The sequence below is a fragment of the Lentinus tigrinus genome (assembly GCF_003813185.1).
Source record: "Lentinus tigrinus ALCF2SS1-7 unplaced genomic scaffold L226scaffold_56, whole genome shotgun sequence".
NCBI lineage: Eukaryota > Fungi > Basidiomycota > Agaricomycetes > Polyporales > Polyporaceae > Lentinus > Lentinus tigrinus.
The window spans coordinates 42,328-68,433 of NW_027137965.1; the positions used below are offsets into that span (position 1 = coordinate 42,328).

The 26,106-nt window shown below is 55.3% G+C and overlaps 8 protein-coding genes across 8 annotated transcripts; 4 read left to right on the forward strand and 4 right to left on the reverse strand.

The window, feature by feature from the left end:
* Positions 1–131: 131 nt before the first annotated feature.
* On the forward strand, positions 132–5,708 carry L226DRAFT_540388 (uncharacterized protein). The gene is made up of 17 exons (XM_067681858.1): positions 132–533; positions 586–783; positions 841–955; positions 1,011–1,310; positions 1,361–1,826; positions 1,879–1,905; positions 1,958–2,205; positions 2,272–2,303; positions 2,361–2,677; positions 2,739–2,895; positions 2,950–3,011; positions 3,062–3,279; positions 3,334–3,978; positions 4,033–4,321; positions 4,406–5,045; positions 5,105–5,203; positions 5,264–5,708. The coding sequence occupies exons 1-17, from the start codon at positions 155–157 to the stop codon at positions 5,629–5,631; spliced, it is 4,560 nt and encodes a 1,519-aa protein (XP_067529320.1). The 5' UTR covers positions 132–154; the 3' UTR covers positions 5,632–5,708.
* Positions 5,709–5,813: 105 nt separating this feature from the next.
* L226DRAFT_540390 (actin-like ATPase domain-containing protein) lies at positions 5,814–8,902 on the forward strand. The gene is made up of 11 exons (XM_067681859.1): positions 5,814–6,188; positions 6,245–6,353; positions 6,571–6,772; positions 6,838–6,937; positions 6,998–7,222; positions 7,277–7,474; positions 7,526–7,570; positions 7,625–7,961; positions 8,015–8,064; positions 8,116–8,296; positions 8,357–8,902. The coding sequence occupies exons 1-11, from the start codon at positions 5,865–5,867 to the stop codon at positions 8,779–8,781; spliced, it is 2,196 nt and encodes a 731-aa protein (XP_067529321.1). The 5' UTR covers positions 5,814–5,864; the 3' UTR covers positions 8,782–8,902.
* A 98-nt stretch (positions 8,903–9,000) lies between these two features.
* On the forward strand, positions 9,001–10,629 carry L226DRAFT_540391 (rab-type small GTP-binding protein). Its single transcript, XM_067681860.1, has 5 exons — positions 9,001–9,140; positions 9,288–9,418; positions 9,513–9,621; positions 9,732–9,939; positions 10,196–10,629. The coding sequence occupies exons 1-5, from the start codon at positions 9,104–9,106 to the stop codon at positions 10,323–10,325; spliced, it is 615 nt and encodes a 204-aa protein (XP_067529322.1). The 5' UTR covers positions 9,001–9,103; the 3' UTR covers positions 10,326–10,629.
* A 106-nt stretch (positions 10,630–10,735) lies between these two features.
* Positions 10,736–13,749, forward strand: L226DRAFT_495240 (DOT1-domain-containing protein). Its single transcript, XM_067677511.1, has 5 exons — positions 10,736–11,320; positions 11,642–11,827; positions 11,891–12,817; positions 12,884–13,026; positions 13,099–13,749. The coding sequence occupies exons 1-5, from the start codon at positions 10,759–10,761 to the stop codon at positions 13,282–13,284; spliced, it is 2,004 nt and encodes a 667-aa protein (XP_067529323.1). The 5' UTR covers positions 10,736–10,758; the 3' UTR covers positions 13,285–13,749.
* L226DRAFT_555412 (uncharacterized protein) lies at positions 13,671–17,042 on the reverse strand. Its single transcript, XM_067683057.1, has 14 exons — positions 16,746–17,042; positions 16,328–16,683; positions 15,673–16,238; positions 15,521–15,613; positions 15,370–15,462; positions 15,277–15,310; positions 15,184–15,197; positions 15,000–15,130; positions 14,913–14,931; positions 14,755–14,863; positions 14,386–14,696; positions 14,207–14,323; positions 14,048–14,142; positions 13,671–13,994 (listed from the first exon to the last, which is right to left on the reverse strand). The coding sequence occupies exons 1-14, from the start codon at positions 16,883–16,885 to the stop codon at positions 13,766–13,768; spliced, it is 2,307 nt and encodes a 768-aa protein (XP_067529324.1). The 5' UTR covers positions 16,886–17,042; the 3' UTR covers positions 13,671–13,765.
* A 189-nt stretch (positions 17,043–17,231) lies between these two features.
* Positions 17,232–20,422, reverse strand: L226DRAFT_617315 (uncharacterized protein). Its single transcript, XM_067687017.1, has 5 exons — positions 20,262–20,422; positions 19,916–20,148; positions 18,572–19,862; positions 18,298–18,506; positions 17,232–18,241 (listed from the first exon to the last, which is right to left on the reverse strand). Exons 2-5 carry the CDS (start codon positions 20,081–20,083, stop codon positions 17,360–17,362), a joined length of 2,550 nt encoding a protein of 849 aa, XP_067529325.1. The 5' UTR covers positions 20,084–20,148; positions 20,262–20,422; the 3' UTR covers positions 17,232–17,359.
* A 920-nt stretch (positions 20,423–21,342) lies between these two features.
* Positions 21,343–23,679, reverse strand: L226DRAFT_540397 (uncharacterized protein). Its single transcript, XM_067681861.1, has 12 exons — positions 23,609–23,679; positions 23,439–23,514; positions 22,896–22,933; positions 22,673–22,839; positions 22,614–22,615; positions 22,497–22,558; positions 22,346–22,443; positions 22,189–22,280; positions 22,127–22,128; positions 21,930–22,074; positions 21,747–21,801; positions 21,343–21,631 (listed from the first exon to the last, which is right to left on the reverse strand). The coding sequence occupies exons 2-12, from the start codon at positions 23,444–23,446 to the stop codon at positions 21,389–21,391; spliced, it is 912 nt and encodes a 303-aa protein (XP_067529326.1). The 5' UTR covers positions 23,447–23,514; positions 23,609–23,679; the 3' UTR covers positions 21,343–21,388.
* L226DRAFT_540398 (Oxysterol-binding protein) lies at positions 23,635–25,983 on the reverse strand. Its single transcript, XM_067681862.1, has 10 exons — positions 25,753–25,983; positions 25,629–25,676; positions 25,438–25,545; positions 25,220–25,315; positions 25,055–25,137; positions 24,788–24,952; positions 24,511–24,644; positions 24,338–24,451; positions 24,005–24,282; positions 23,635–23,946 (listed from the first exon to the last, which is right to left on the reverse strand). The coding sequence occupies exons 1-10, from the start codon at positions 25,857–25,859 to the stop codon at positions 23,865–23,867; spliced, it is 1,215 nt and encodes a 404-aa protein (XP_067529327.1). The 5' UTR covers positions 25,860–25,983; the 3' UTR covers positions 23,635–23,864.
* Between the last annotated feature and the right edge of the window lie 123 nt (positions 25,984–26,106).

The following is a 26,106-nucleotide window of genomic DNA, read 5'->3' on the forward strand; positions in this document are numbered from 1 at the left end:
TTCAGGCAACTTTGATCGCAGCCGCACTTTCGGCGGCGCCTTCACACGTCGCGGAGACTGATTGCTATTTGTTGCAGACCGCATGCGATGCGTCGGAGCAAAACTTAAGCCGCTTCGCCAGGCCTGCGTATGAAGCCCGCTTCTCTCTGCGGCCATGTCATTGAGCAACCTTGCAAGACGACTGGGGAAAAAGTATCGAACGAAGGTGAACGGCGTCGATGATGGCGACCCGTCAACCAGCTCCAATCGGAGTACGCCCAGTCGTGGCGGGTCGGAACCTCGGTCAATCCTGAAGAGTGGACCTGCTGCAGTGCAGATACCTATCCCGATGCCAAACAACCCTCCCCGACGACTAACGATGTCGGTTCCCGAACCTGTAGGACTCGCAACACCCACTCCCGTTACCCCCGTTAGCCCATCTAGTCCGCGTCCTCATCCGATGGATGGCGCACTAGCTCAGTTGACGGCAATGCCAGCACAGCTTAATGCTGGACCTGCCATGCGAAGCGTCGATCGTGTTCTTGATTCTTTAGGTGAGTAGAGTCCTCGTCAGAGTAGTGTCTCAGCACTTATAGAACACAACAGGGAACAAAGCTCAGAACTACGCGCCTCACGCGAACGTGACCATGTCATTTCTCAATAACGCATCTCAGGCGATGACGACGCTTGATCAACTGGATATCGCCAAGAACATCGAACGCGGCATCGAACGCTTCGTGGACAACGTTCCTTGGCTCATGAAGAGCCTTGACGAGCTCGCGAGGATCCATCCTGCTGTGACCGGTTCGCATCGCTTTCGTGTTGGAAGGGGTGTGATGACAAGCTGACACCTGCTCGAAGTGGCCGTCCTTGCGTTCAAGGCAGTGTATACCCTAGAAATCACACGCCAGGAGAATGATCGCCGCGTCGTGACTCTCTACGTCGAGATGAAAGACATGATGATGGTCATGGTCCAGTAGGTTCATCGTCACTATTGAGCTATACTTGGTCATTCACTCTCCACTTCTCAGGCTGAAAGGCATCGACAACCATAGACATGTCGGGCTAGACGGCGAGGTACTCAAGGACCGCCTAGAAGATCTCGCTGAGCAGACTGCGAAGGACATCAAGGAATGCGCTAACTTCTGCGATACCTTCTTGAAGAAGAAGCTAGTCGTCAAGGTTCTCAAGGGACCCATATGGGCGGAAAAGCTGGCGAGCTTGGTTCAGGTGTTCACTGACCGCAAAGCCGACTTCCAGTTCGCGCTTGCCATGCACACGGCGAACACCATCGCCGAAGTCAAGCGGCAGACGACCGACATTCAGGCCAAGTAGGTTCACGCGATGTCCTCCTTAAATTGACTCAACTGACACTTCCCAGGCTAGACGTAGTCATTGCATTGTTCAGTCGTCTTGTCAATCCGGAGGAGCAGAAGATCGCCGCAGAGGTCGACAAGAAGGGAGGAGCGAGCAAGATCCGTCCAATGGACGACACCACGCTCAAGTCGCTCATTGATCTAGAGGTATCTGTCCGTGGGGGACCGGAAGATAATTCGGACAAGGACGCGAAGCAGGCGCAGGAGAAGCAGCCTGGATCGATTCAGCGGGCAAAGGCGGGCATGACGACGAAGAAGACGTATTCTCTCGACGAGCTGAAGTCGGAGCTACGCGAGGACGTCGACGATGCGCTGGAGAGGAACTTCCAGACTTTCATTGGCAAGTTCGAACTGCAAGTCAGTATGCTACAGATCGCTCTCGAGAGGTACATCCGTACCGAGAACGATCGGGTGATTGGTGCTGTAACGGATGTCGTGAGGCAAGGTCCGCATATGAAGATCAAAGACCCTGTACGTCTGCCTATTTCAGTGAAATTTCGTGCTCGTCTTACCTCTCCTGTAGGAACTGCGTCAGATATGGCAGGATATGGTAATGGTTCGCCCTCCGCTGTAGCAATGTCGTGCTCGCTGACGTGTCTCAGGGTTGGCGAGGCAATGTGAAGGCGCGCCTGTTCGTGATGACCTTGCAAGACCACTACCGCGATCTGTTTGAGCACGCAGTCGCCAGTCAGGAAGACCCTGTCACCAGCGACGAATGGGCTTTGGAATTCTTGAATATGGCTTGGCTGGAGCCGATCATGGAAGCCTTTGATGACGACGCATCCGGATACGTGACCATAGCAGAAGTCAACAAGTTGATGGACATGCGGCCTCCGGACCTTAACTGGAGGTGAGTATATGTATTCGCCACATTATCGTATGTTGTGTAGGATGGTCACTGAATCGAGCTTGTCAGTATACCGCATTGGCTGGCGTACTGGGCGATCGGTACTTGAGCCTGTTCCTTCCTCTGTGTCAGTCGGCTCATTGACATGAATTCGGCAGGTTGGAAGATCGGAGCATCGATGTACGCGAACAGGATCATGATTCTTCTGTCCTCCATGAGGGATACCATACCCAAGGTCTTGCCCCGGAATCGAGCTGCAGTAGATGACTACTTCGTCGTTTGGTGGTGGGTAGCGATGATGGTAACTGGACTGCAAAATACCTCTGACGCAGAGCGCGACACACCGATCTACCGCTTCCTGGAGTATATCAACTGGGAGGAAGATCGCTTGCGAGGAAACCTCGAGAAGGTCAAGTACAATATCGACGCTTCAGACACATTGAATCTGGTGATGGGTGCGGGCGGATTAGAAAAGGTATGTGCGTCTATTGGTTTATATGTTCGATATTTACTAATTGGGCTCTCCCCCCTGACAGAACGCCCTTCCTCTCATCTGTCTGCTTCTTGAGAACGACTGGAGGAAGATAGAGGCCGCTCAGTCTGTGGTTCTATCGCGGAATGAATTCACGAAGTCCCAGGGCAACATAGGGCAAATCATGAACGCTATTCAGCGGCGGGTGAAGGAGCTCAACGGTAAGTCGGCGGCGACGTATCACTGCTATATGAAATTGTTGAGCAGACGGCTAGGCCTCTATCTTCAGCAAAAGCTTGAGCCTAAAGAGCAGTTTCTGAAGCATGCATACGGTCTAGTACGTTATCGTAGCTCGACAACTTCTGCAGTTCTAATGGAATTTGGTAGTTCTATCACTATAGGCCCGACACCGATTTCTGGGACCTCGCCAATGGCCATCACCCGTTGTTCACATTTCCAGCGATCCCACCTCCCCCGCGGGACGGTCCGCCTGATCTCGAAGGCATGGAATTGGAGGAGAATCCACCCGTCGATACCACGCTCTATGACACCGTCGACGAAGTAACTGAGGACGATCTGACTGCGCCGGATCTGCTGAAACCTGTGTAAGCGAAACCTTGTATTGGAACCCCTGGATCAGTTACTAATCGAGACCATAGACTGGGACAATGGTATGGATTCGCCTACAATGAGCAACTATATCCCACCCGGACCATGCTCTCGCCCCATTTCCACTATACAGCAGAGAGAAACGCGGCCACTGCTGAAGACTTCCATGGCTCTGGTATCGAGTTTGACGGAGATCCATACGGCATCTCTGGAACGGTAGTCCACTCGCCCGACGGCACGGTGTTTGTCTCGTGGACGCTGAGCTATTCCGGTGACTTCAAGATATATTACAGCGGTCGGCTCGTCGATGAACTCACAATCATGGGCACGCGGTCCTACGATCGCAACCATGCTGTTGTGGACTGGGCCTTCGTTCTCAAGAAGCTACCAGCCGAAGACCTGCCATTCTACCCCAGTCCTACGGAGTTGTCGGAGAACAAGTACCGGGCGCTGTGGAAGTACGCGATCAATGTCACTCTGAACAACATTCGGCGCCGGTGGTGTACATGGTCGTACTTTGCACAACGTCGCGATGCACGCAAGACGTATGTTGAGCTGACCTGGGATCTGGTCGACCATCACTCCATTGAACACGATGCTCGAATGAGCGCAATCGGAAGAATCTGCACCCCGAAAGACATTCGATTCTACGACAGCATCACCGTCAACCTCATTCACACTATTCCCTACCACTAGTATGTCCTCTTCGCAATGGACGATATTTGGAAGCTCACGCGTCGGGTTTGTAGCGATACAGGCCCGTGTTGCAACTACTTCGAACGCATCCACCACATGAGGGGGGCTCGCTATATTTGCATCGACTGTGCCCAGGAGCCGTTCTTCCAGCAGGTCACGTTCTGCGACAAGGAGGAATGCTATAAGCAATCCATACAGAAGCTCGCGATTCCCGGGTTGACGAGGGCCCACCACCCCATGCACTCCTTTATCAAGATCCGGACCATTCTACACCGTCTCGCGTGGCCTAGCCTTCGTGACAAGGCATTGGACTACAGGAACTCGCATTGCCCTCCTCTAATGGTGCGTTTGTCATCAGCCACTCTACCGCATACACCCCTCCCTTCTACGGGCTCACCAGTCTTTTGTTCATCCCCGTCCTTCCAGTCTATCAGTCCACCAGTTGTTCCGTCGTCTCCCTCCTTCCGGTCCATGGACCCACCGAAATCTCTACCGTTCGGCGGTGACGGCTCCTACAAAAATGTTATTCCTAAGCAGGACGATGATTTTGGGGTTGGTTCCGATCTGGCCCAAGTTCCAATAGATGCTATCAGTCCGGAGTCTCCTGTGCCCCCGGATGGGCCGGAGACGGAAGGAGATGAGCGAGATAGTCTGCCCGGGATCCCGAACGCCGTAACAACACACAATCCAGATACTCAACAAGATGTATCCAAGGACCCGGAGGACGCAGAAGAGTCCTCGTTGCAACCGGTGCTGGGATCGGACCGCGCGAAGGACGAGCCTGAGCCTCGTTCCCAGCCTCTGAATCAGGGACCAGAGGAGAACGTGGAGATTGTACTGGGGAACGACGAACAGGCTAACGGACCGGCTCCCTTTGAATCACAACCTGCAGAGTCCCCCGGACCGTATGAGAAGTTGGATATGCCTCCTCTTCCCCCATCTGACACCGAACATGCATCCTCGACACGAAGCTCATCACCGCGAGAGGGAGGCTTCTCCAAATTCTGTAATGTTTGTCAACGGTGGATAGAGACGGACCGTTGGTGGTGGTGTTTGGACTGTTATGGTAAGTATCGGTCACAATTGTTGATGTCCCCTACCGCATCAAGCTGACATCCACCCAAGCTCCCATATGCGAAGACTGCGAAGGAAAGTTGTTGATTCGCTGTTGGTCGTGCAAGAGGCAGTTTCCGCAACCGACATGGTACTACGGCTTCTCGCCAGGCATGTGATCCCTCTCTACATCTGTAGCAGGTTGGACGGAGTGGCTGACGCCTGCTCCAGAAACCGACTTCATCTGCGATATGTGCTACGCGCGCGGCGTCAAGGGGCCTGACCCTGACTCTATCGACTCCGTATGGTTCAAACGTCACGACTATACGCATCCACTCCTGCTCATTCAACCGTGGTTGTCCGATCCTCCCGACTCTCCGGTCTTGTTGTCGGAAGAAGCACGGACAGAAAGACGCCTCGCCAGCTTGGAGGAACGGATCTCAACCTTGGACGGAAAGTTCGAGCAGCTTCAAGCACAACTTGATCGCATGGAGTCAAACATGGCAAAGGCACAAGAGGAGATGCAGGCGGCTTTGCTCGCGAAGTTCACGGAAACTTTGGAAAGAATGCTGGGTGCGAGGACTAACGGGCATGCGTAGCACGTCTATGTAATTTGGACCGACGCCTATACCGCACTGTATAGTATACCGTTCGACACTCTGAAGTCCTACATGGCTCGACAATAAGAATGATGCCATCTGGCGTTCAGTATAGTTTCCGAGTTTGGACATGACAATTGCGGGCGTTGAGTGAGCGCGCGCAAGGCACTTCGCTCGAGCCATGGACTTCGCGCTGATGCAGCTCTCTCCCACATTCCTGCTGGACGACAGTCATGGCGAGCATGGAGGTCGACGAGTCCAACATCTCCTACCTGCCTATCCTACCTCTACCGACTGTCCATGTGCCGGCATCCTACGATGAACATCGAGAACGACACACACCACTCTGCATCGACAATGGCTCGACACATCTTCGCTTTGGGTTCTGTACTTCCAAGTCACCCCGGACAGGCATCAACATGGTAGCGAAGTACAAGGAACGGCGGACAAACAAGCCACTGTTGCTGTTCGGGGAAGGGATAGACGTCGAGGGAGGCGCGAGGTCGCAGGCGAAGACGCCATGGGAGGGAGACGTGCTGCTCAATTTCGACGCGTTGGTACGTTCTGGCTGATTTCCTCCCTTGCGTTGGTTCTGGATACATGTATTTCGCAGGAAAATGCGCTGGACTACGCGTTCATACACCTCGGGATTGACACCCCAACCGTGGACCACCCTATACTCATGACCGAACGATTGGCTTCTCCGCTGCACTCAAGAGCATGTCAGTATACTCTTCTATCTCCCTAGTAGCCTTCCATGCGGATCGAGAGCCCGTAGAACTGCCGGTATAGCGCGGCCTATGTGCACGACACGCCGGTCGCGATACTGCAGGCTCTGAGCGACGCAGCCTCCCTCTGTGTTGACTGTGAGGTGCTACATCCAAATGAGAACTACTGTTCGTGTTGTCCTGCTGCAAGCTCAGCTAACATCCTTCCCAGTGACCTCTGAGCTCATGTTCGAGCAATACTCCGTCCCATCTCTGGCATTCTGCGTCGACTCCGTCATGTCCTTTTATCACAACAACCTCCCGTCTCCTCCGGTACCCTTCAACGGCGACGGTCTCGTCGTTTCATTCAACACTGCGTCAACTTCGGTTATTCCAATATTGGATGGAAAGGGCCTTATGAGCCACGCGAAACGGTACGTTCTGTTGCTTATGCTTGACACAGCGTGCTCTGTTTTGCTACCTCACACGGTATCCTCAGGATCAATTGGGGTGCAATGCAAGCCACAGAATACCTCTTGAAGCTCATACAGCTCAAGTACCCGACCTTCCCTAGCAGAGTAACGCCCACGACGTGCAACGTAAGTCATCCTTCTCTCGCTCTCGCTGATGGCGGCCATGGTAAACTGACCGTCTCGCAGTGGATGTTGCAGAACTTCTGCGAGTTCTCGCCGGACTATACGGCCTTGCTTCGCAAGCTGAAGGACCCGCTCAACCTTCGCGCGTCCGAGCGCATCATTCAGTTCCCGTACACCCTGCCGGTGACGGAAGAGAAGACGGAGGAGGAGCTGGCGCGGATCGCGGAGCGGAAGAAAGAGCAGGGTCGGAAGCTGCAGGAGCTCGCCGCCAAGTCGCGCATGGAGAAGGTGTGTCTACTTCGTTCCCCATGCACAACTTATACCAACGTGGTCCGGGTGTAGCTTGTGCAGAAGGAGAACGACCTGGCGCATATGTTGACCCTGCGTGAGCGGCGGGAAGAGGAAAGCAAGAGGGAGTGGGCAGACACCCTCAAAGAGGAGGGGTTCTCGAATGATGCTGCGCTGGATAGCGCGATCAAGAAACTGGAGAACGACCTGAAGAAGGCGAGGAAGAAGGAAGCGAACGAGGAGGATGCTGAGGTACGCCTGCTATGCACCGCGATCGGCGCTGTTGTGCTGACACCACTCTAGGATGGACCCCCGTCGTTCCCTCTGGTCGACGTTCCCGACGAGGAGGTGAGTGTCCCCGATCCCTATCTCTCGAAGACGTCCGACCTAAACGCGGACCAGCTCGACGAAGACGGCCTCAAGGAGAAGAAGAAGCAGAAACTTATGAAGGCCGGGTACGAGGCGCGCGAGCGGGCGAAGCGCGAGAAGGAGCGTGAACGCGAAGAGCGCGCGGCGGAGGAGAGGCGGGAGGAGGAGGAGCGTGACCGCGACCTCGTCGGGTGGGCGTCGAAGCTGCGCAAGGAGCAAGAGGCGATTATGAACCGCATCAAGGAGCGCAATCGCAGGAAGGCGGCGCTGACGGACAGAAAGAGCGCGGCGTCTCAGGCGAGGATGAAAAGCATTGCGAACCTTGCGGCGGATGATCGGGTGCCGAAAAAGCGGCGTAAGGCTGGTGGAGGTACGTTGCATGCACTATGCGGAGAGACGACTACTGACTAGCATCGGGCACAGAGGATATGTTCGGTGCGGACGATGCGGATTGGGCGATCTATCGCAAGATTGTAAGTGCACGTTCACCGGTGGTTCTCCACAAGCTGCTGAATGTTTTTCAGAACACCGCAGCGGCGTCGTCGGACGAGGAAGAGGATCTCGCGAATCTACAGACCGTAGAGCAGAAGCTGCTTGCCTACGACCCGTCTTTCACGCAGGAGGACACACACGCCTCGCTCACGTCGCAACGCTCCGCACTCATGTCCGCTTTCCGTCCACAGTACGAAGAAGGCGATGTCCAAGGTCAGTACCTCTTCCAACCTCCCCCGTTCGGGCACCCCGTTCACAGCGACTGTCACCAAGGCAAGGCACGCATCCATCTTAACATCGAGCGCTGGCGCGTCTGCGAGGCATGGTTCTCACCCAGCATGGCTGGGGTCGACTCTGCAGGGCTCGGGGAGGTGCTGCAGAGCGTCTTGTCGCGGTTCCCGGACGCAGACAAGGGTCGGCTCGTCAACAATGTCTTCCTCACTGGAGGTCCATCTCAGTTCCCCGGACTCGCTGACCGCCTGCACGCGACGCTACGTCCGATCCTGCCGCCGGAGATGCCGTTGGAGATCGTGAAGGCGGCAGACCCGATGCTCGATGCATGGAGGGGCATGGCGGACTTTGCGAAGACGGAGGAGTTCAAGCAGGTGGGCGTGACGAGAGCTGAGTATGAGGAGTGGGGTGGAGAGCGGATTAAGCGGTGGTGGGGAGGGAACTGGAACTCGTCTGTGCCCATCTAGTTATTTCCTCTTGTTGTACTTTTCTCTGTTGTTAGATTTATTTCTTGGACCTCGTTCTCATTCGTGTTGTCTCCATTCCCAAGAAGAGGTGAACGTACGAGTCAATGTTATGTTCCTGGAGACTTTCCCGAAACAGGAATAGCAGGTCGTGCACGTGGCGAGACGCCCAGGCTGTATGTGATGCGTCCGAGGCGGTTGCCGTTACATAGCGCAGCTCCTCCCGCCACCTCCTCCCGCTCCCCCTCCACCGTTTCCCCGCATTTACTGGTCTCGCTTGAGTCGGCAGAGCCGCGAGAACTTGTTCCTTCGGACGTTGTAGATCATGCCGCCTCCTCACTATGACTTTCTGATCAAGGTGCGTTCCGAACGAGCGGATACTCCACTTAGGGCAGTCCTGACGGCGCGGTGCAGCTCCTCCTCATCGGCGACTCAGGTACACAAACAGACTTGCTAGGTTGTCCCCACGAGGGATGAGCAGATACTGATGTGTTCGTGGAATGCACCAGGTGTCGGGAAGTCTTGTCTGCTGCTGCGTTTCTGCGACGACGCATGGACGCCCTCCTTCATCACGACGATTGGCATAGACTTCAAGATCCGGACAATTGAGCTCGACGGGAAGCGCATCAAGCTCCAGATTGTGCGTGGTCTCTTAGCCAACTTATTCGCTTATCGTCGACGGCGCTCTGACTTACCCTCCCCCCTCCACTCCCCTCCACTCCTCTGGGTGACAGTGGGATACTGCAGGCCAGGAGCGGTTCAGAACGATCACGACAGCGTATTACCGGGGAGCGATGGGTATCCTCCTCGTGTATGATGTGACGGACGAGCGGTCATTCAACAGTGCGTCTTTTCCTTGTCTCTCCATGCTCAAACGCTCAACCTCGCCCACTCCCTTGTCCACACTCGTACTACTACGATCCCTTCCCGACTTTCCGTACCGCACTCCACAGACATCCGTACATGGCACGCAAACATCGAGCAGCATGCGTCCGAGGGCGTGAACAAGATCCTCATCGGTAACAAGTCCGACTGGACGGAGAAGCGTGCTGTTACGGAAGAGCAGGGCCGCGAGCTCGCGAACGAGCTTGGTATCAAGTTCATGGAGACGTCTGCGAAGATCAACGAGGGTGTCGAGGAGGCGTTCTTCACACTCGCACGGTGCGTCATCTCCCTCATCCTATCACTTCTCCACTCTGGCAAGGCGTACCAGCGGCTGGAGAGAATTGTTTTTGGTATGCGCAGGATGCTCCTGATGTGCCCCACACCGCGTCGAAAGAGCTGCTCTCGTGTTGGCTGGTCTGCTCCGACACATGCTGTCGTCGTTGCTTCCGTCCGATGTTCTGCCGGCCTGGTCTCGAGCTTGGTCCGGTCTTCCGATGCACGAACTGATTACTGATATCGTTTTTATTGACAGAGACATCAAGACGCGCCTCATTGACTCGCAAGCCGACTCGGCTGGGGCTGCCCCGGGCACACAGGGCACTGAGGGCGCCGTCAAGGTGAATCAGCCCGCGAACCAGGCAGCAGGCGGCTGCTGTTCATAGAGCTCCCTCCACACTTCGCTTTCTTCGATGCCTCCGCGACGAGTTCAGGGTCAGGAAACCACTGTCTGTTGTGCACTAGTGTACATACGGCTCTTTCTGTCAGGAGTAATGTCTCTCCGCCTTTCCACCCCCTACCTCCGCGTCCCCTTCCCGCCCACTTTTCCGGCGCTGAGGGGAGTGCGGTGTTTCCCTAGCAATCTAGTTATTTATGCAGGACGGTTTTTCAATCTCACCACGGTCTTCGTGCAGTATCTGTGCACTGAGCTACGAGCGTAGGCTTCCAGGGTTTGCGCGCCAAGCCGCTTATTTTACCTTGTAAGTCGGACTTATCCGGTAACCTTGTAATCCCACGTGGAGGTGCAATGCACCGGGTCCGGACTTGACGCAAATGAGCTCATCGCCACCGACCACGCTCTTACCACCGCCCACGACGATGAGCTCGTCCTCGACGCCCTTCGCGTCGTCCACCGACCACAGCTTCTTCTCTAACCCCCTCTCGTCGACCTCGAGCTCCTCCACCGTCGTCACCACGCGTTTGATACCCGTTACACGCCCCCCTGACCCTCGCGCAGGCGCTCCGACGATCAAGGTCACCGCGCATGGCCCTCCCGCCCCGACGACGTCGCGCGACGCCGACGCGTCAACCAAACGCAAGTGCGACGAGCCTTTGGCGCGTAATGCGGTGAAGAAGAGACGCGTCTCGCCGCTGCAGGACGCTGGGAACGTCCCGCAGAGCCAGAGCCGCGCCTCAAGCCTCAGTGCGGCACCTTCTCCTGGCCCCTCCGGATCAAGCCGTCAGTCATCTCTTGCACCGACATACCTCTCTGCGGACCGTCCGTCGTCACCGAGTACGCGCGCCACATCTGTGGCGAGCGTCGGGCCACCCACCAGTGGCCCGCCGAAGGAGTGCTGGATAGAGGAGGATGGGAAGCCGGGGCCTGGGTTCCTCAGCTCTGAAGTAGTGGTGCAGAGGTTGATGAAAGGATACAAAGCTTGTAAGTGTTATGGTTTTGTGGTTCAAACCGTTCTTTCTCCCCGTCGCGTCCGAAGCCCTCGTGGGAGCGTGCCACACGATGAGTGCACGCATATAGCCACCTTCAGTGGCATGCGAGTGCCATACACACGCGGACACGTCCTCCCCAGAACGGATGCCACTTTTTCAGACGGCTGGCATGGAGCCCTTCTTGTATGCGAGTTTGTTGCGTCGGTAGTTTCGCGCTCTCGTGTGGATAATCTTCTTCTGCTGCGGTAGTACATGCGCGAGAACAGCTATGGCGTCGTGACATCAGTTTTTGTGCTCATTCGTATTTTCCTAGACTTCAAGAACCCTCATGATCCCGACGACATGTCTTGGGAGCCACATCCAACCAAGTATCCGGTGGCCGAGCTTGAGTACCCGAACAACGGTGCAAGCGAGAGGTTTATTCTCCTTGTACCGAAGGATCCACAACACTACGACCCAATAATGTGTCTGGAAAGCAGTCTCCATGCAATGGTCAAACGTGAGGGGAAATATTCAAATATTGTGTGCAAATGAAGTGCTTATATGCGTCTCATCATCTCAGATTACCTCACTCCCGCCCAGCAAGCGCTGTTTGGTACCATTCCAAGCAAAGACTTAGTAGACGACGTCGACGTCGACTCGTCAGATGGCAAGTTTGATTTGCCATCTTCTGACGCACCCTCACCACCGTCTTCGGAGGTGTCGACTCCCTCATCTGAATCCTCCTGCTCCTCGCTCTCATCTCAATCCTCGCTTTCTACACTGTTTTCTGCTTGCTCCATCTCCTCAGCTTCTTCACTACGTTCTATCACTGCTCTATCGACTTACGCGAAGTCTCCGGACTGTCGTGCGCCTCCCAGCGTTGACTACTTGCGGCTATTGCGTCGTGCAATCAAGAAGCACGATGGACCCCTCTTTCTGCAAGTCATGGACGCCATCAATGCGCTCATCTGCCTCCTCAAATACCCGCCACTTCCCCTTGACCCTTTCGAGGAGACCACCTCGCGAAACGTCTTCCGCGAAGCGGTCAAGTCGTGGAAGTGCATGCCCGCGGACGTCGTCCAGCGACTCGTTGAAGAGGTCTACCAGCGCGCTGTAGGGCCGAACATCGACATGCTCAAGCGTTACGAGGCGTTCTCGTCCGAGGTCTATGGCGAGCTCATGCCGATGTTCGTATCGGATATCTTCCGTGCGACCGGCCTCTCTGAGAGCTCGCTTTTCCTCGACCTCGGCTCCGGCGTTGGGAACGTCGTGCTGCAGGCCACCCTCGAGACCGGCTGCAGGAGCTTTGGCATCGAGGTTATGCCCGGGCCGGCGGAGATCGCAAGGAGTCAGCTGGAGCAGTTCCGGACGCGGTGCAGGATGTGGGGAGTCCGTATGGGCGAGGTTGAGTTGGAGGAGGGAGACATGCTCAAGAGCGCGAAGGTCGACCAGCTTGTCAAGGAGGCCGATGTTGTGTTGGTGAACAACAAGGTGTTCCTCGAGCCACGTGAGTTTACCCAGATCCTTGATCAGATCCACGTTCACTCAACGACTGACAACGCTTCCTACACAGTGAATGAAGCCCTCAGGCAGAAATTCCTGGACCTCAAGGAAGGCGCAATCGTCGTGTCGCTCAAGTGCCTCATGGGCTCCGGCCGGTCCAGCACGCGCAACTCGCGGGAGCGCAGCTCGTCACCAGCCCTCAAAGAGCGGAACGTACGTCCTTCCCTACACCTACCCCACCGCATCCTTGGTCGATGCTGACGTGCATGCTTGTGCCTACAACAGCTGGATGACATCGGCGAGATTTTCACCGTCACCGCACACTCGTATTCCCCCGGGAGTGTATCCTGGGGAGGCGGCGGGGGCGAGTACTTCCTGCAGCGCATGAACCGCGAGGACTATGCGCGCCGGAAACTGCAGTTCGAGAACTCGCGGGCTGGCTCTGCGAGGGTCACTCGATCACGGAGGTGACTCGCTCTGGGGATCACGTTGGTCGTTGCATGGATCAGACTGTTTCTTGACCTTTTCCTGCTGCCATTGATACTTTCCACACGGAGACTCTGCACGTGGACGTGGACGTGGACGTCACTGCTAGATCATAGGGGACTCGGACGCACTCGAACCTCCAATCCGTGGACCTTGCAATCTTCTCTCTGCCTCGGTCCTGCACGTAATTATTGACCGCGGATTCTCGGCTGTCGTGACGCTGCTCCTCATTTATACTTACTTGCTCCTGCTCCTGCCTTTGCCCTTCTCACTCATCGAACCAAGCTGAACTACTGCTACTCACAGTATCGTGTCCGTTGTCTTTCGCATCCGCATCTGTATATCGCACTGCTATCATGCTTGATGTGTTTCCGAGCTTCTTCCGGTGTTACTTAGCTTACTGACTGTACGTACATAATCGGTAGAGGAATTTCTTGCATAATCTCATCGTTGCTCGTTACTATCATCATCGAGCTCCCAGCGTCTGCGAGCCCCAGGCTTGGGGCGTGTCGCTCATCTCGAACACAATATGCCCGCCGGAAGCGATAGCTTCATGCCTCAAGATGGGCGTATCCAACGACCTCCCGTTGACGGTGACGCTCTTGACGTATGGCTTGCTCGGAGCCCCGGTGGAGGTGATGGTCAAGGGCTTGGTTGCACCTGGGAGGTCGATGGTGACTTTGTCGTAGAAGGGTCTACCAGTGGGGAGAGTGTCAGCAGTGCACAAGAGAAGGCAGGCGGGACTCACGTTCCGATCACGTACTCCGCCGAGACGGGGTTGACGGGGTAGAACCTGAGTGCGCTGAAGATGTACCAGGCACTCATCTGGCCGCAATCCTCGTTCTGAGACATGATCGAGTGCTCGGTGAACACAATACCACTTGGGAGAACATGGAAGGGCACGCACCCCGGATAGACCGTTGACGGAGTTGTTGTAGTTGGCCTTCGCGACTTCGCGGATGCACTCCTGAGACTTGCTCGCTGCCCCTGCGAGAGAGTACAGGTACGGGATGTGGTGCGAAGGCTGCGCAAAGACAGTTCAGTGTACTCGCTGATGGCCGGCATGGAGGTAGGAGCAAGGCATACTTCGTTCGTATGGTCGTTATGGCCCCCATCGAAATGCTCATCCAGGAAAGCCACAAAAGACGCGTTCCCGCCCTTGCGCTCGATCAAGGTCCCAAAGTCGTGCAGCACGTCAAACGTGTACGCCCACATGTCGCCCTCGGTCCATCCTGCGGTCGGACCCGCCCAAGATCCATTCGCCATTCTCGCCTCCATGAAGCCCGTGTCGTTGTTGAAGATGCTGAATGGGGCGGAGAGGGAGCGCGCGCGGAAGAAGGCGGCGTCGTCGTGTTGGGAGACCGCGTCTGCGACTACTGCGACGGCATAGTCGTCGTCTGGCGGCGCACGGTGTCAATGTCAGGATAATACGCTTGATAAGTGGGAGGTTCGCACATGCGTAGTCGAGAGTGCGGGATGCTGCCTCAGAGTGGATGTCTGAGGCCACCCATCCGTGCTGGGCGTACACGGAGGAAAGACCTGCGCGGACTTCGTAGCCGACGTTCTGGCGAAGAGCGATAAGTGTGCGTACTGAACAGCATTCCATCACATACCTGCTGCCTATCCGAATACCTGTAGAGGACGCGGCGTTCTTGGTTGGCAGCCTCTCAACATACACAACTTGATAGGTTAGGACGCACGTGATGTTCCAATCGTCAACCGGAGGAACAGTTGCATCTTTCCTTACCGCTTCGTATGCAATATTCAGGTCAAATCCGCGGATGCCTTTGACGACGACTTCAGAAATAAGCGAGTCGGCATGCGTTCCAACCTGAGTGGACTTGTTGAAGAGAGGTGAGATGAAGTGTCTATGGTAGTACACACCATAATGTTTGTCTCTTCGGACGCAAACGGTGGAGGTCAGGACTCAGGACATGGCTTTTCATACAGGCCCACAGAGGACTTCATGCTACTTACCGACGATGTTCTTCCACATGGGAAGCCATCCACCCTGATGCGCTTCAAGTCAGAGATCGCGACCACGTGAGGATATCAACGCCGCCGAATTACCTCCATATAGTCCTGGAGCATGCTTTGTACCATCCCTGGAATGCGCTCTGGGGCGAGGAGGATCTGCCATGCCCATGCAGCACGGTACGTATCCTTTGGAGTTAAGACGTGAGTGATGAGTGAGGGATATTCTCGATTATCTCGTACTAACCCATATTGAATAGCCGGTGTAGGAATCACCTCGGTGTACTTGGTCATCATACCCGGAGTAGTATTTCCCATCCTCGCTCTGTTCGTACGGGTACTGCAAGAAACTTCATCAGCGAGTACTAATTGTGAGTGAGGTAACTCGATAGTACTTGCCTGAAGGGCATGGTACACGGCCGTATAGAAGACTTCGTTCTCCTCTCGACTGGCACCCTCAAGCTTGATGCGATCCAGCTTGTCCGCCCAAGCTGCACGCGTCTTCTCCGCAGTTTCCTCCAGGGTCGTCCCGTCCGGTATCTCGCTATCCAAGTTCTTCCTGGCCTGCTCGACTGAGATGAACGAGACCCCTACGCGGACCGTGACCTGCCGCGTCCCCTGCGCAAACCTTGCGAACCCGGACAGCATCGCGCCCTCACCTGAGGTCACGTTCTCCGCATTAGTGCCGTTCTGCGCAATTCCAAAGCTTGCGAAAGGCACGTTGAACCGTGCGCAGAAGTACCCCGCGAAGCTGGGTGCGGCGTTCGGCCCGATAATGAAGTCCTCTCGCTCGGGGTTGCGGCCAGTGATTTCGCGCCGCGCGGGGTCGACAGTAATAGAGCCCAGAGGGTACGTAACGTTTGTCGGGTCTGCAGAGCCCATGACCGATGCGCGTGTCGCCTCTATCAACATGTACGGCGCAGCTGTGTCGTGAAAGGTGAAGCGGAGGTGTCCGACGCGCGAAGCTGCGAAGGTTGCGATGCGTCAGTATAGAAGTCTGCCAATGTCAAGGTAGCGTATTCGACAGTTGAACGTGCGAGGTACGTGGACTCACTTGCTGACTGCTCGGCCTGTATCGTGCCGCCCTCGGTAGCATCCATTACCACGGAGTAGTAGCTCGCGGACGCGATCTCGTCATCATGGCTGAAGTTCATCCCACGTCGCTCGAAGACGCTCTGAACCTCGCCAGCACCGGGGACGACGACGAACTGTCCGCTGTTGCCCATCCATATGGCTGGCTTGTGCGTAGCCTGGAAACCATGGATGGTAGTGTCGGTGTAGTTGTAGGGGTTGACAGAGACCCAGTCTTTCCGTGTCTGAGCGACCCAACGCGTCATGCCGAACGGAGGCGCGACGGTTGGTATCATCCCACCCGTACTATGAGGAGCAACCCCACCATTTCCGATGAACCTGGGAGGGTTCGAGACACGTTTAGTTGGACTTAGAGGGAAGGACAATACTCGAACACTCACGGATTGACATAGTCAACGGCGCTGCTGGGTGGCTTGGAAAACGCGAGTGGCACTGCACTTCGGGGATGCAAAACAGCATTGGCAGCAACACTGCAGATAAGAATCAGGTATATCCACATATTACGCACTTCTGGTATCATCCTTGTTCAAGCCTTCTCAGCTCAGAACTCTGAGGCCCAGAAGACAGCTTGACCGAGCGAGCGCCGACTTGAAGCCTTACCGTATGGCCCCAAGCCGACATAATATACGAATCACTCGCAAGGAACATGGCGCAGAGAAGCCGAGGTTGATGGTCAGAACCATGTCCCCATGACAAAGGGTCGGAAGTCGGGTGGTCAGCGAGACAGTCATGGGGGGAAGAACATCGTGTGGCCGCACAGCCACGTGGTCTTCCTCGAGCGAGCGGTACTAACCCGCGGCCAGAAAAAAAACTGTTGTTATACTGCCATGGCCTTGGCCCATCGTCCTCGGTCTTTCATGAACTGTGGAGGCTACGAAACAATTGGAGTATGATGTATCATTCGGACGAGTAAAGCAAGGAAACAAGATAAGTTATGACACAGCGATGTAAGAGCTAGATAACATAGTAAGTAAAAACGTGGATCAGGTCGCGTTCATCCCGTCTTCTTCGTTGGTGACGGGGTCCATCGATGACCCGGGCGAGGAGGCGTCTTCGGGAATCGCGCAGGGAGCAGCGGCACACGGAAGATCGGCTCAGACCGGACGTCCTCGTCAAGCTTCAGCTTCTTGTTGCTCGTCCCAGCCGCCGCGGATGCCTTCGTCTTCTTGTCCGGCCGCCACGTCGTAGGGACCCTGTCGCCAACTTTCTCGCCGTTCGCCCAGCTCACCGCGTCCCACTCGAGTGCGTCCTTGAGGAACTTGAGCATCGCTTCGTGCGTGACGACGAGGCTTGCAAGCTGCCGCTCTTGCGCGGTGGGAGCTGATTTGCGCTCAAGCACGGGAATGTCGATCGATGTTGCCCCGTCATCCTCGAATTCGTCTTCCTCCTCGTACTCAAAATTGATCTCGTCTTCGGTGAAGAAGACGGACCCCGTTGGCGATGGGGGAGTCGGCGGGCGTGGTGGTGGTGGTGGTGGGGTGTGAGAGCTTGTCGGAGAAGATGTGGTTGGGGCGGCAGGGGCCGGGCGGTCGTATTCAGCGACAATGTGGTAGGCGTGGAACCAAGAAAGTATTCTTTCGAGCACCATGTTAACTCCAGTGCAAGCAAACTCAAGCTGAGTTTCGGAGTTCAGGAGCCTTCCGTTCAAGATCGTCCCGAGTTTCTTGTCCCCGCAGGTGTACTGGTTGTTGACGTATCCGTACTGGTCGAAGAACTCGTCGATGTAGTTTGCAACCGTCAGCTCGTCGAAGTTGGACTTGAGATATCGCACAGCGTGGTGCAGCACGACGTAATAGAACGACTCGAGCTCATCGCAGGTCTCGACGTTCGTCTTGAGGTGCGACAAGAGCGCGACGGACATGTATTGCCACGTTCCCTGGACACGCCTTCAGCTATTACGGTTCATCAGGACACAGGACAGTGGGCACTTACGGTACGTTCCGGCTGGCGCTGCTTTTGCTCAGTATCAATAGGCTTCGCCATCTCCCAATCAGCGAGCAGGCCCGTAAACTTGATCTGAAAGCGCCTCCTGTGCGGAACGTTCGGATCCTTGACACACACGATCTTGGGATAGATGAGGATGTTGCCTGCACTGATGTCGCGGTGGAGAAGCTTCGCATCCTTGACGGCATGGAAGTGTGCTAGACAGTAGATATTCAGGGTCAGCTTCGTCATCAGCGATGTAAGGGATTGTAAGTAGGCTCACCGAGGACGCAATCTCTCACAATCTGAATGAGCTGCTTGCCGGATCCGAACTCGTTTAGTGGCAGAGCGATCTCTTCTTCCACGAGTCGATAGTGCTTGTGGCGGCGTAAAGGACAGTCATCACGGAACGGCAGCTGGCTGTCGGCGAGCCCCTCCGGAGGGGGCACGTCACCTGTATGCTGTTCGTCATCTGTGAACTTCCGCTTGTTTGAGGCCGATGAAGAAGATCCGGCGTGAGCGTCTGCAGCAGGGTAGTGTGATGGCAACGGGGTGGGATAAGGATTCTGGTTCTGGTTCTGGTTCTGGTTCTGGTTCTTCTCTTCCCACCACTGAGGCGTGAGCGTCACTTGATCGTCGATGTCGCCATGGCATACGAGGTTAGGAACACGAGGAACTTTAGCAGCCTTGAGCCGTTGGAGGATATCTCCCTCTCGGTCGACCAAGACGTAGTGAGCACGCCACGCATCCTTGAGCCAGACAAAGCGCTTGGTTTCGCAGTCGAGAGCGACATACCCTCGAGTACCCCGCCCCGCGAGGCCCTTGGCACGGAAGTGAGGCTTGCAGATGAGGAAGCGCCGCCGTTCCTCGCCGTTGGGAACCTCGACGCAGTAGCGCGGCCAATTCTCGACGAGAGACTGTCGGAACGCATCACGCACGTACTTGAAGACGAACGGCTGGTTGGAAACTTCGTGAGGCGAAAGAAAACGTTCCTTGTGGTCGACGTCGCCTTCGTGTGGAGCAGCGAATTCGGTCATGAGGGCGTAGAGGGGATCGTTGGGTGAGAGGCGGCGTGCGGTCGGATCTAAGCCAAGAAGGACCGCTGAACAGTGGGCAATGCGCCAGAGGACATCGACGAAGAACCGCCAATGAAGATAGTAGTCGAAGATGGTGGTTACGATGGAGCCGGAACGATCCCAACGAATGAAGCGAGCTCTACGCCCGATGACCAGCAGCATGAAGACGGCCAGCCGCTGCTGAACCGCAAACAGGCACTCAGCGTATGATATGATCTGCGCCCGATTCCTCGTGCGATGGTCAGCGATGGCAGGCTGCACACCGCCCGGTACATCCATGAACGGGTCTTGTATGGCAGTACCTTTACCCGTCTTGAACTCGACCGGGATGAGTTGATTGGCCCAGCACGGGGTGCCGTCAGCGGGGGCATCTTCTGCGAGGTAGATTGCGGAGTCGGGTTTCTGACGGTCATCGTCGATCATCACTGGGTCTGGTCGCTTTTCGCAGCTGGTCATCTTGAGACCGGGGATAAGGTTGTGCTTATTGACGAGCTCCACCTCATGATTGTCGTGTCAGCAGATGAATCCAGTCGGGCAGAAGAAGAACTCACAAACTTGTCATTGAGATCGCTCTCGGTCATAGAATCCGCATTTGCGAGTTCTTCGAAAGGATTAGACGTGAGGTTGGGACCCGTTGAGGTTGTCGTGTCCGGCGGCGGCGAGGGGAAGAATTTCCGAGAGAATCGGAGTTTCGACTCGCCGACACCCTTGTGTGCCATGTCCTCGGCTTCCTTTCTGCGTCGTTGTTGAAGGTTGACTCGTCCGGGTTCGGCGTGTAGTGAATCTTTTTCACGACCAACATGCCGGAGGGAGTGGGGAGTACCAGTGCAGTCAGAGTGGTATGTCAGCAACGGAAGACTCATGTCAAGCCACGATGGTGGAAGGAGATGAACTTACGAGAGAAGGGGATGTGGGTTTTATATGATGTAGTCGGGGGTGGTGGTTTGGGAGTGCAAGGGCCAGGATGCGTGGTAACGTGATCTCGATTGAACGGATCAAGAGAGTGCACAATAGCAGAGAGAACAAAGGGTAGGAATGAGGGCGGGTGGCGGAGACGCAGATGGTGGCGGTTCAAGTTCAAGTTGATCTGAGGCTGCATTCCATATGCGGACACAACATGAGGCTCGCTAAGTTGGCGCCTCCCAGCTACTAGCGCCCACGCCGCGAGCCTCGGTTCCTTGGTCTATCGCGATAATCCGACCTTTGTGGCATATTTTCGTGGCAAAAGACCCAACTCTACATAAAATGAACAGGGATGATGAGTAGAAATCGGTAATTAGTATATGGAGAGTGGTTACGACCCGGCGCTCGGGACACAGCCACTGCCTGCCCGTGAGTCTCAGCGACCGTGGATTGGACAATGGCATACATATTGAACATTGTCCAGTGCCTATGGTATGCATAATATTTTGCTTCCTCCGGTTCCCATCAGGACTCTTTGCGCTCTCCATCTTCATGCTCAACACTAATGGCTGCAGGCCATGGCGACCGCCCCCGAGCCGGCCCTCAATCTGCGCCTGCCCTCGATAAAGCGGTTTCAACGCGGATCGTTTGTCTGAAGGACATTGTGGATGTACTAGGAATGCATTGTGTCTGAATGTATGGGAACCCGTCGCTTTCCCGGCATTCCCAGACCATCCGCAACGTTGACACCTTGTTGGACCCCATAGCAATGGGGATCGTCAATCCAATCAATGAACAATGCAGGCATCTCGCTGGTTTAAACAACATAGTACCTACTAATTAATCATTACACAGCAACGCTTACATCAGTATAACCACCGAGCTACAATAGACCACTCATTCAGTTTCACGCTGCTCAGACTCACGTTTCTCAGCCACATGACGAACGGATAGAATCAAGACCCTTCCTTGCCTCCTGAGGGATTGCGCGGGCAGAACCTCAAGCTCCAAAAATGACACACGAAAGTCAGCCAAGATCGAATACCGTCGTGATACGGCATTCTAGGAAATTGGACGCCAGGGTTCCAGCGAATAACAACAGTTTCTCCGATATATCTCGATTACAAACTAGTCATAACGGTCGAAGAGTTCGTCACTGTCGAACGGGTCGTCGAGCCGAAGCGGAGCGTACTAAACTCTCGAAGAGCGAACGTTTCAACGTTCTGTATGTCCGCGTGTACGAACAGGGAAAGAAAGTCGTCGTCCAAGGAGCGGTCCGCCTCACGCAGGCTAGTCAGCATGCGTGTGATGAAGATAGAGGTCATCCTAGTGAAGAAATGGAATGTGAGCCTTGGGATTTGCACCTTGAACAGGCCAGCGGACGGACATACGGGGATAAGAATGCTCCGACAGTCATTGGGGGCTTGGAGTCAATAGACATGTTAGCGTGACTCCTGAGTTTCGTAAAGCTCTACGGACCTTGATGTGAAGGGCGGAGACAGTGATCTGGGCAGTATTGAGCAGGAGTAGCACTCTACGCATTTCCGTAGTTAGCAGTGAGTCCCGGATGGGCAATGACTCTGCGACTATATGCTTACAGGAAGAGTGCAATACCTCCACATACGTCAACACGAGGAATGAGACAAATGTTAGGAATGGGACATACTGTTTCTCAGAAGTGATACTGTGACCGGCGCCTCGCGCGACTGAATCCTTGGGCGCATCCACGGGATACCGACCACCCGCATGATGAAAAGTATGACGAATAAGTCGCAGAAGATGATACCAAGGCGAGCAACAATAATCACTACAGGTTATCAGTAACGTCGCAGGGTAAAATCATCATGCGCAAGGCGTACGTCTGTGGACGCAGGACTTAGCCAGGGAAGAACGTGACGAGCTCTAGGTTATGGTTGCTCACCTGTCATACTCGGGAAATGACAACTTGAATGCCATAGCACAAGCATGCACCGGAGGAGGGACCGCCTGTCCGTACGAGTTCGCGGATATGTACTGAAACGTATGAGCCTCAAGTGGCTAACCGTACTGCGTGTTTTGGCAGCGAATTGTGAACGCACTGTGAGAATCGCCGGAGACACCATCGCTACGACAAGGACACCCATTGTGTACCACCAGTTTCGGTCGGTGACCGCGTGCACTCGCAGTATGGAGAAAGCTACAGATCTATCACGCTTGTGAGTCTGGCATGGAAGGAGCAGAACGACTCACCAAGGAGTAACAGCTGTGCGGTCACTACTTCTGCGGCCAAGGTCATCTCCAAAATTTCACAACTGGACATATGTTAGCTCCATTCGTGACAGGACAGGCAAAAGCTTCGATCCTCACGCCTAGCATCCATCGTGTTTGAGAGCCGTGAGTGATGAGCAAGCGACATGAGTACTCACTAGATCGCTCTCCGTTCTGAAGACGAGTTCAATTACATTCGTGATCGACAAGAACACGTTGCAATACCGATTCGCAAAGTAGAGGGCCGTGGCACGTGTGAGACGCGATCTCCAGAAGTATTCAACCTCCAGGTCGAGGGTGAGGAGGTACTCATACAGGAATAAGGCTGAAGAACAACATGTTGTGAGTATCTTCATCGTGAGGCGTGACTTGATAACTTACTCCTCGCCGCGAGATTGAACTTCCTGGTGAGTATCACGCTGTCCATGGTCGTAGGAGGAGCGACAGTGGGAGGAGCGAGCGAGCGAGCGACGAAGAAAACACCTAGCGGGTGGGTCCCCTCCGGGCGGTCATGGTTGCTGTCGCAGATGACACTGACAGGCTACAGCAACGGAAAGCATGTGGGGACAGCGTCAAGACGGATGCGGCCAGTAGAGTCGAGGATATAATTGGGCCGTAGCCGACACGGCTGGTCACTTGCGCTAGCCTCTTGTAGTGACGAAATGGCGCATTGCTACCGAGAAGGGTCAGATTTCAGGGGCCCTGTCATCGGTTATGGAGGAGCAGGATTTCACCTCTACAAATTGGGAAACGCCGTCAGGCTGAAATACTTCGATTAATGCGGTTGACAGGGTTTACTGTACCACACACCGGCCCCGAGCCTTCTGGCAGTAGCCCAACCGCTGGAATTATTAGGGTGTGATGAGTGAACTGTGTTGAAGCGCTGAATACTTTCGCGTACCCGAAGCGGGAAAAAGATGGCACAGGTCCATCGCGCCACTGACAGAGTGTAGTCCGCACCGTCGAAAAGAAAAGTTCCTTCTCACTCTCGTTGCGTGACCTCCGAGGACCGAGATACAATACAAGCGCCCATCCGGCGATTCGACCGGGATCTGTTACTTGAGTCAGCTAAAGAGATAGATACAAAAACTCACCTGAAGACATAGACCTATATCCGTCAGGACCTCCTCCCAATGATATGGGACACAAATGCATTAATCTGAGATATGTATGCTCGTAGGCTTGGGTCCTGATATGCGTGTACTCTTCTGCAATGACTGGATCTGTAGGTAGGGTAGCAAGCGGGCAAGCAAACACGATGACAGGGACGAGCACTGAGACTGGGGGAGTCCTGAATCCTGTACATTACATTATGGCACACGGCGTTCGTTACACATGACATCGGCAGCATCACTGGGCGTAAGAGGGCGGAAGCGTCGGCCAGATGAACTTCTCGACCGCTTGCATCGCCTCCTGTGGGTCCGAGGGTAGTCTGACGTGCTCGTGAGCGAGCATGATTCGAGAGCGCAAGGACCAGGGAATCGACATACGAGATCTTAGGTACCCACCGCGCGTCCTTCAAGTGGAAGAACCGAGGTACGTGCACTTCCCCGCGCTCTTCCATCTTCCGGCGCGCCTCGCGTTGCGACTCCTCGACGGCGGTCTTTGCTTCTGTCGCGGCGTCCATGTCCTTCGCGACAATGGCACGGGTAAGGCGCGTCCAGAGCCTCCGTGACTCGTTCGACTCCTGCTCGTCTTCGGGCGCGACCCATTTGGGCGCGACGTTCTGACCATCTTTCTGCGCGTCAAAGAGTACCCGCTTCTCTCCCTGAATATGCGTCAAATTACCGTGACTGCATAAGGAATGGGGGAGGTGAACTCACCTTGGCGTTCTTATACTCCATCGTTGCGCTCCATTTGCCTGATATCTCACCAATGTCGGTGGCACCGCGACGTATCCGACCAGCGACGGCGTTGTATGTGCCAGAGAAGTATCCCTAAAGAGAGTGACGTGGTGTGAGAGAGAGGCGCCCGAGATAAAATATGCCAAGCCGACCTTCGTCTTAAACTGGATATCAGCATAATGGCCCGTTTGGTCGTTCTTGACCACGCACGAGTCGCCAAGCTCAAGGACCATCTTGCCCCACAAGATACCCCTTGCATACATGTTCGGCATGGAGATGACGTACTCTGTTAGGTGACGCGTCCGACATAAGCGCAAAGCGCACGTAGGTGAGCGGAACGGCATCGGACGCGATTTGAATCCGTCAGCATCGTCCGAGTGTGCGATGCAAGCTGACAGAATGGACGCGCGTGATGGCACGCGTACGCACCTTTGTCTTCCGGCCGACCGAGGAGGTACACCCGATTCTCACCCTCCATGGTGGTGGACACGGAGTTACCAAGGAACTTGGACTTTGGCCGCAACTCGCCGATGACGCAGACCTTATTCTGTGGGGAGACGTAATAGAAGGCAGATACGGGCGGGTGATGGGAAACTAGTGAGAAGAACAAGGGGTGAGAATGCTACATCGAGAGCGCAACGGGCAACACGATATGAACCATATTGCTGTTCGTAGGGACAGGGTGAGCGCACTGACCTTGTTCAGCGATGTAGAATCCGCGCGACCCATCTGGATAGTCATATCGACAGCGGAAGAACTCGCCGAGGACGGGGTTGTATCTGTGCGACGCGCGCGGAAGGAGGCGAAGAAGTGAGCGTCAACGAGCGTTAGAGAACATGCGTGCGGGGTGCGCGGACGTACGGCTTCTTCACGCCCTTTGGCTTGATGTGCCAGCCGGCGAGGTAGTACTGGAGGACGCGGATGAAACGTTCTTCGGGGTCGTCGCAATTCTCAGCGCTGTCTCGTGCGACAAGAGGCGGCCAACATGTGCATGAGGGAGCAAGGTGATCACCACACGGACAAAGGATGCATGCGTGCACATGAATAAGGAGATCCAGAAGAGATTGGAGAGGACTCACCCGAAGAGGAGATCTGGATGGGACATGAAGTCGGTAATGCGCTCTAGCATGCTGCGGGGCTCTAGTACGAAGGTCGGGAATGTCACTTTGTGGAGATCCATGCCAACTCTGTGCACGACCTGCGTCAGACGAGGCGCGAGCAGCACGCCCTTGTGGCTCCGGCGTGCACGGAGGATGGGCGGGGTACTTGCCTTAGCTGCGAGATAAGCGATGCGATGATAGAGCCCTCATTCTCGTCACTGTATTCGTCGACATCGTCGCAGGGGTCAGCGAGGGACAGGTAGCGCATGGGGAGAGCAGGAGAGGGGAACGGACAGGATGGAGGTGTCGTCCGGTTCGGTATCGTCTGGGGCTCTGTCTTCATCTACAATGCGTGGCTTGTACCCCATCTTAGAGGTCGCCTGATTGAATAGACCCATCATGGCTGGTGGCGAGAGCAGGAGGTGGAGGGGTGGTGGCGGCGTGTATCAGGCGAGGACGGTGAGCAGAGAGCAATAAATGAGGCGAGTGCTGCGTAATGCAGTACAGTCAATCGGCGGACGGCGGTGTGGCGAGGCAATGGCAGCGTCTGGGACAGCAGGACAGCAAGCCTGCTCGTCGTTTGCGACAGCGAGGACGAGGACGAAGACGATGAGGAGAGGTCGAGAGATGCGGATGAGGCTCACTCTG